Here is an 8,585-nt window from a genome sequence, read left to right as displayed (position 1 = left end):
CCCACCCACTCCAGGACACACCTACCTGCTCCAGGACACACCCACCCACTCCAGGACACACCCACCTGCTCTAGGACACACCCACCCACTCCAGGACACACCCACCTGCTCCTAATCGCACCTACCTGTTGGGTTCACACCCACCTTCTCCTGGTCACCTGGGCTCAGGCCACTAGTGGGGCTTCGACCAAACAACCCTTCCCCCTCCTCCACTCAGGATCCCACAGAAGCACCCCGCAGGCCAGCTTACCTCGCGAGTCCCTTCAGCCTGTACTGAGAGCAGCCGTGGTCCAGGCGGCCGGCCACCAGGTTACCCTCGGGGAGCAGCACCCAGGTGTCCTGGGGCTTGGTCTCGGTCATCAGTTGTCGGAAGGTTGTGGCCCACACGTCGGCTCCAGGTCTGTCCATGCTGGCGCTGGGCTCCGCAGTGCGGTGTGACGGCGGCCAGGGTCCGGGGGCTACAAGAAATCTCTCACATCACGAGCACTGAGCATCGCAGCACCGGCCAATGGGCTGCCTGGACCCAGCAGCATCTCCATGGCAACCAGGTTTGTCTCCAGGAAACGAAGCCCAGGTCTTTTCTTTTATCATTTCAAATACTTTTAATGACGCAAGCAACTCATTTTCGTCATTGGAAAAAGCAGAACTAAATCATTTAAAATCAGAAGAATGTACAATCTAGTCATTCCTGGTGCCCCACCCATCAATCGTGTTCACACATACATGCTCCACATATATGTTCAGATTTGTTTTCACAATAGGAGATCATACAAAAAGCATTACCTGGTAACCTGTTCTTTTCATGGATAGCAGGCAGTGAACAGTGTTCTGTGCTGAAAAGGAGTCAGCCAGCCCTTCTTAAATAGCTGACACCTGTGGTTGTTTCTTGTCCCTCAGTCTGCACCCCTGTTCACAAGTGTTGGAGCCCATGTTAGTTGCCACTGTGTTTTCTGAGTGTCTGCTACCAAGGGGACTCATCTTCCAGCACACTGTTGGACAGTGCTCAGTTGTGACCAGAGGATCTTCACTGGCTACATTTTGGAAGTAGATTACCAAACCTTTCCTCTTCATCTGTCTTCTGTTGGCGACTGTGCTTCATCACCTTCAGGGATCCTGCTGGTATGTCAGGAATATCAGTGGTATAGCTGCCAGCCTCACAGCAAACTAACAAGATGCTAGGCAATTTCTTTACCCTGTCTCTACTGCTGAAGGGAACCCTTGGGTGGTGCTAAATGGTTTAGCACTAATCTAAAGGCTAACAGACAGTTCAAGCCACCCAGCAGGACCGTGGAAGAAAAACCTGGAAATATACTTTCATGAAGATGGAACAGTTGTACTTTATAACACACGGGGTCTCTAGGGGGTCACAACAAACTTGACGGAAAGGGTTTGGTGTGACTCATTGCTGAACCACAAAGAGTTAATTCTTGCTGTTACAAACAAAGCTGTGCTTTGTTGAAACTATTCCCGTGGGGTTTAATTGTCTTCAAACGTTTTATTCATTAAAAAAACACGTTTGCGTGCAAATGTCTAAATGACAAGCCTATGGCTTAGCAAATTATTATAAATTACTAGATCACCACCACCTAGGAGGAGAACCTCGCCAGTTTCCAAAGCTCTCCCCTCACTCCTCCCCAACGTCAGCACACTGCCAGCCCCACAGGTGAGCTCTCCCATGCTTCTCTTCCTGGGTTTTCTAAGATGTGTCCCTAAATGTTCGCTTTCATCTTGCTGGCTTTGAGCGCTAGGCAAATGGAATCTTGGGTTCTGCATTCCATATATCTAAGTCTGGCTCCCCCTGTTGTAGGCAGCAGGACTTTGCCAGGGCCCAATGATAAACAAAGAACTCAGAAAAAAGACTCAGCCAATGTTTCAGCCAGATTCAAAGGGGCTTGAGAAAGGACAAGTAGCACGGGGCTTGCAAGGTCAGACGGTGCAACATCCTTATTCTTCAATGAAAATGCTAAACTGAGGAAGGCTCTGAGGGTACACAGTGATTAAGCCTGCTCGGGAGGAGGTCTTGAGCGGGCAGGGCCATCACATACACTTAACTTCTTCATAGCAGAAGGTGGGGCCCAGAGTGTCCTTCCCACTGGACAGCTCTCAGCAGAAGTACAACATGCCTTCTGGGACTGGCAGGTGGAGAGGGTCAGCTCTTGGTCTGGCCACTGAGATGCCAAGAGTGGGATCGTGGCGACAAATCACCACCTGAGTGGTGCACACACAGGTTCAGGGACCAGCAGAGGCACATCCACCTTCACCTTTATCCAAATGGCTGCAGAGAGGTTGGGAAGGAACACCTCTCTCTCCCAGGCGGGAAAAGCAGCAAGCTAGTTGCCAGGTGTGCAAACAGTGACTGCACTCAGCTGCTAACTGAAAGGTTGAGGTTTGAGCCCACCTGGAGGCACCTCAAAAGAAAGGTCTGGCAATCTACTTCCAGAACATCAGCCCCTGACAATTCTATGAGCACAGCTGACCTCTAAGCACGTGGGTCACTATGAGTCCGAATGGGGCCAGCATCCTCCCTGGGCTGCAGAGTGACATGGCTCTGGCAGGAACAAAGGGCCCCCTCCCCAGACCCGTGACCCACTGGCCAACAGGAGCTGATCCCCGGCACAGAAGAAAGGTATGTGCCCACGTCCGAAGCTCTCTGCCAGGTGGTAATACCCACACAAGGCACTCTGGGGATGTTTCTTTCCCGGGAAGCTCCCCTCCACACTCAATAGGAGTTGTCATTGTTGTTAAGTGCAGTCAAGTCCATTCTGACTCAAAGAAACCCTGGGGTTTCCCAGGAGCGGCTGGTGAATTTGAACTGCCAGCCTTGTGATTCAAATTAACCTTACGGTCAAGTGATTATCCTACAGTGCCACACCAGGATGCCCAGTAGTGCCTGGCCAGTCCACTGCCTCAAAATAAGTAGTTTGGGTTGCACCCCAATCTCTAGTGATAGGAAGGTCACACCTGGGACAACTGCCTCAGGAAGACAGCAAGAGCCACAGAGACCAGTGTCAGATGACCAGAGAGAGGACAGTAGGAGTGTAGCAGCATGGCCCCCAGGCAGTTACTGAATGTGCAAGAGGCAGGGATGATGCACACATGAGGCAGGAGGAAAGCTCCATATTCACCGTGAGGGCCAGTGGTGCCCTGCCTCCCATAGGGGCAGATGGCGTCCACCCAGCTCAGACTGCACCAGTGACTAACTCAGCCAACAGGCAGGAAGGAGCCCCAGAAAACCACTGTACCGGTGTAAGAGTTCAGTCCACTCACACTATGATGCATTCACAGCCATGCCCACATGCAGACACATGTGCATTTAGATACACATAGACACAGAAACACATACCACATTCAGAAGTATGCACACTCACACATATACACATACCACACTCAGACACAGGTGCATTTAGATACATACAAATGCATGCATACAGACCATATATACACATATACCATGCTTACACACACATGTACTTACATATCACATTCAGATGCATGTGCATTTAGATACATAGATACATATATACACATATACCACATTCACACACAAGCCCAGGACACATGTGCATATTTATACATAAACACACATACTCATACATGCATACACATACCCAGGTATACAAAGTTACACACATAAACAGGTATATATACACATGTATTCATACATAGATATACATGCATGAGGGAACCTCAAAAAGTTTATGAAAAATGAAATGAAAAGATAACGGCAAATGTCCACAAACTTTTTGAAGGCCCCTTGTATATGCCCTATTGAGGAAGCACAGTGACTCCATACGATAAGCACTAGACTTCAAACCACAAAGTCCATGGTTCAAGCCCACCAGCCGCTCAGTGGGAGAAAGATGAAGTTTTCTACTCCCTCAAAGATTTAAAGTCTCAGAAACCCTAAACAGGGTCGCTATGAGTCGGACCTGACTCCACAGCACTTAACAATTTAACAACATACATGTACACACATACACACGCATTTGTCTGTTTTAAAGACATACTCACATTTAAGCTATTGACAACCTTCCATAAAGTTTAGATGTGTGTTGGGAGGGGAGGGGGGCTCATGCTGTCAAGTCGATTATGATTTATAGCGACCCTGTATGGGTTTCTGAAGGAGTCCTGGTGTGGCATTGTGGGTTAATACTCTGGACTGCAAAGCTGGTTTGAACCCCAAGGTCGATGTCTCAAGCTCACCAGCTGCTCCTTAGACACCCCTATACAGGGTCCCTGTGGGTTGGAACTGACTCAACAGCACTTAACAACAGACAACAAAAGGTTTCTGAAGCTTTAAATCTGAGGGGGATCAGAAAACCTCTTTCTCCCACAGAACCACTGGTGGATTCAAACTGCTGACCTTGTGGTTAGCAGTCCATTGTATGAACCACTACACTACTGAGGCTCCTTTAGATGTGGGGGTGAAAAGTAGACATCACCTAGGACCCCACTACCTTAAGAAAGCACCCTAAAACCCAATCGTCTTTATGTTTGTTTATAATCAATTGTGGAAATATTTCACTTTTTTTTTTTTTAAGTTCTTAAATTGAACAAATTAGGCGCTCTTTCTAACTTCTGGGAAATGTTGCAAAAACAGGACAGAACAGAAAGTTTTTATTTGCAAACACTATTAACCATTTCCTGTTCCAACCTCAGAAATAGCTGTGAGCTGGGCTGGCGTGTCCCACTGCCTCCCGGCCAGCAGCATTTGCCCATGACATGGCCCTTCTCCTCAACTTGGGTGGGTCTTACTGGCACCCACCCGCCTGCCTGCCCACAGAAGGTGGTTCACATGACTCCCTTGCTTCCTGAGTCAGGGACACATCCCCTCTCTGCGCTCCATGCCTCAGGAGAGCTCGGGGCACCCCCTCTCCCCCGCTTTCCACCTGAGCCCTGTAGTGCTTCTAGCCCTGTACCTCCAGGCCAAAACCTTGGAAACCAGAACAGGATGTGAGCAAGTCTATGGGAAGATGCCCCAGGCCTGCCCCAGGAAGTGCCCAGCCCCCTGACCTCACCACGTCTCAGATGCACTGCCCTGGAAAGAACCTCTGGGCCCCATCTTCCTCCTTCCTTCGCAGACTCGGCCCCACAAGAAGCAGATGGCCACTCAGTGTGGCTCTCAGAGTGGCTTCCAGGGAACAGAGGGCCAAGCACACTGTGAGAAATAGGGAAATGGAACCTAACTTCAGAGTCCACACCGACTCCCGCACACCAGCAATCACAGAAGCACCCCCAAACTGGCGCTAGCCTAGATGTCCTTCCAGGTGTCCACACCACACACCACGGTTAACAGACAGACTGTGGGGAAGGGCCTCAGGGCCCTGGATTGCGAGACAATGTTGCTGTTGTTGTTGTTGTTGTTATATGCTGTGGAGTCGGTTCCGACCCATAGCGAGCCTGTACAGGGTTTCCGAGGCTGTAAATCTTTAAGGGAGCAGAAAGCCCCATCTTTCTCCCGTGGAACAGCTGGTAGTTTCGAACTGCTGACCTTAAGGTTCGCAGCCTGATTCATAACCACTGCACTACGAGAGAAAGGCAGAGTTCCATGAGTATGACGTTTCTGAAATGATCAAGTTAGAGGGACAGATTCATGGTTGCTAAGGGCTGGGGTGGGGTGGGAGGTCTCCTAGGGTCACCGCAAACTGGGGGTCTTAGAAGAAACGTATCACATCACAGTCTGGAAGCTGAAGGTTCCAATCAGAGTGTCACCTTGTCAGTTCCTTCTGAGGCTCAGAGGGAGAGTGCTTCATGCCTGTCTCTAGCTCCTTCAGTCTCTGCCTTCTTGGTCCCATGGTTAGCGTTCCCTTTTGTGTCTCTTCTCTTGAATAAGAAGATCAGGACGCCCCTACTCCAGTGTGATCCTATTTACAAACATGGTCAGGTGCACAGTCCAGGGGTGAACACTTGGCCGTCTCTTCTTTGGGGGCTACAATTCCACCCGTAACAAGGGCAGCACGAGGAACTCTTGTGGAGATGGGATGTTGGCTAGCTGACTCTGCCATGGGCACAGGGGATGAAGTGAGACTTTAGTAAAGTCACACATTCAAGTGAACCGCGAACTGAGCACAATCTTGATGGCGATGCTACACTGTACTTTTGTAAAATGTTTCCATGGGGGGGGGGGGGGAACTGGGTCTTCTCCACTACTCGTTACTAAGGCATGGGGCTCTATTATAAACAGACCATACTCGGTTTAAAAAGGCAATATTTATTGTTTATCTGAAGACCCCACATCCCAGGTTTACCCGCGGCTGCTGAAGAGGTGGGGCTAGGTCTGGGCGGACTTCCTCAGGAAGCGGTTCAGATAGCCGCAGACCCTCCAGCCTGTCCAAGAAGCACCCCAGGAAGGGATCGGGTTCCCTGAGCTCACCCCCATCGCTGAGACCAGGAACCTGACCTATCCACCACAGCCCAGCGCCCTCACCCCCTCCCTGTTCTGCAGCCCCAGTTATTTCCCTGCATGGCTCTGTGGGTTAATGCGCCAGACGCAAAGTCGTTGGAACTGCAAGGTCGGCGGTTCAAGCTCACCAGATGCTCCTCGGAAACCCTATGCAGGGTCGCTATGGGTCGGAACCGACTCAATGGCACTTAACAACAACAACAACAATAACTGGAGGGGGGGTTACAAATCCGACGTGAGGGGGTCAGGATGCTAGGCAGAGGTCCGGAGAGTTCCAGCTGGGGAGGAGCCACCCAGAAGCACCCCCCCCCCCCATCCGCCTGCCAGCTCCACGGTCCCAGTCCTTGGAATTTCGATTGTCCCACCCACTCATGCTGAAGACGTTGACCTCCGTCCCCACCCACTATCACGGGCTCCGCCCTCAGGATCGAGCCCCGCCCCAGCCCCGCCCCAGCCCCGCCCCAGTCCCGCCCCAGACTGTCTCCGAGGGGAGGGTCCAGCCCTGTAGGCGGCAGGTGCCGGGAGATGGCGTCGGGGCCCAGTCTGAGCGCCTCCTCGCTCTGCTCTGCGCGGAGAAGGAGGAGGGAGAATGGAGGGGAGAGACAGGATTCATAGTATCCAGGCATTTCTCCCCGTGGCCCCGTGGACCAGTCCCCTGCAAGCCGGCAGTGACCCTTAGTTGCAGCTGCCCCCGGCCCCCCTGGGAGGACAGAGCAGACATTACACACAAAAGATGGAAAGTGTGTGGGGGAGGGGTTCCTCTTTTCCCTTTCCGAACCCAGCCTGGGAACCTCTGACCTGTCCCCATCCTCACCCTGACCTGTCTCTAAAGCTCTGTGAAAGGAGGGGGTGAGGTTGCCAAGAAACGAGTCAGCGTGGCCTCTCCCTTCATAAGACCAGCCCTGCTCTAGGTAGCCAGCAGCCTGCAGGTCCCCAAGGTCCCAGGCCCAGCACAGACTCCCCTCTAAGGTCCCCGCCCCTGCTGGGGCGCCTCCCCTACTGTGCCCACATAGCCTAGCCCGGCAAGTGGCCCTTTGTTCATAAATTAACGATCCCCCGCTTCCTCCCGGGCGCCTGCTGTAGACTCTTTGATGAACTTTTTCCACCGTTTCTTCGTGGCTGTGGTGCCTTTCCTGCGCAGCTGCGTGCGCCCGAGAGTCTGCGGGCTGGGGCGGCGTCGTGGTCTGAGCCAGAGGCGCACGCACGCGCCTAGTCACTAATAGCGGCAGTTTCGTGCTTTCCGCTGCGGACCGCGAGCAGATGATCAAATCATCTCACCTGGGCCTCGCTGGGCCCCGAGAGGGCGAGGGCGGCGGTGTCACAGTACTTAGGACAGCCAGGCGTAGGAGTTGGGGCGCGCCTGCAGGCCCAGCCCCCACCCGCGCCCCATCCCTACCCCCACCCCACTTGCTCACTGTTCCAAGCGCCGCGGGAGGAAGGGGAAGGAGGGGGCCGTCAGGAGGCCCTTGGGAGTGGGCAGGTCTGGATGGCGGCCACTCCTGGGAGCCCATGTGGGGCCGCTGAAAGCCAGCCCTGGAGGCTTGCAGGCTAAAGGAGAACTATCCTCCCCAGAATGTTCTTCAGAACAAATGTCTGGCCTCTGGACTGCCAGCAACTTAGATGTCCCCTAAAGGGAGTTGGGGGTGGGGATGGCCAATGCTGTAAGCAGGATCCGCCCACGCCCACCTATTGCTCCTACTTACCTGGCTGGGGTCTGGGAGGTAGGGTCCTGGCCAGGGATCAAACCCTAAGACCACAGGAACGTCAGAGGGTACAACAGCCCAGATGCATGTGGGGCAGAGTAGAGGTGTGGTGCATGCCCCCAGCTGACCCCACTGTCTTTCCCTGCAGCATCCTGGGAACCTGAGTCCAGAGAGAGTAACCTCCCTCCCCAGGCTGCAGTGACTAGAGGCCTGGGCGCCAGGACTGGGAACAGAAGACCCTGCACCCATAACCCCTAGCCTTAGGTCCTCAAGAGGACAACTCAAGTGACAAATGAAAAAAGGCAAAAATAAACAAGCAAAGAAAAAAAACTGCAAAAGTCCCAGGCCCCACTCTGAGGGGTGGGGGGTTACAAGTGCAGCACTGCCATTGCTGGTTCCTTCTCTCCATCCTTCTCCTTCTCTGCATCTCTCATTGTCTCTGTGTCTCTCCTTGTCTCCTTGTCTCTCTCCATGTCTCC

At 52.7% G+C, this 8,585-nt stretch overlaps 1 protein-coding gene across 1 annotated transcript in view; it reads right to left on the bottom strand.

The window, feature by feature from the left end:
• CXXC11 (CXXC finger protein 11) overlaps positions 1–408 on the bottom strand; it is a 5,087-nt gene extending 4,679 nt beyond the window's left edge. The window contains exon 1 of the mRNA XM_006875239.1: positions 251–408. Within this exon, the coding sequence (XP_006875301.1) occupies positions 251–408 (158 nt within the window). The remainder of the gene's footprint in view (positions 1–250) is intronic.
• Between the last annotated feature and the right edge of the window lie 8,177 nt (positions 409–8,585).

The sequence above is a fragment of the Chrysochloris asiatica genome, unplaced genomic scaffold, assembly GCF_000296735.1.
Source record: "Chrysochloris asiatica unplaced genomic scaffold, ChrAsi1.0 scaffold00314, whole genome shotgun sequence".
Classification (NCBI taxonomy): domain Eukaryota; kingdom Metazoa; phylum Chordata; class Mammalia; order Afrosoricida; family Chrysochloridae; genus Chrysochloris; species Chrysochloris asiatica.
Note: the sequence above shows the minus strand (reverse complement) of the source record. Positions and strands in the feature narration are given on the sequence as shown.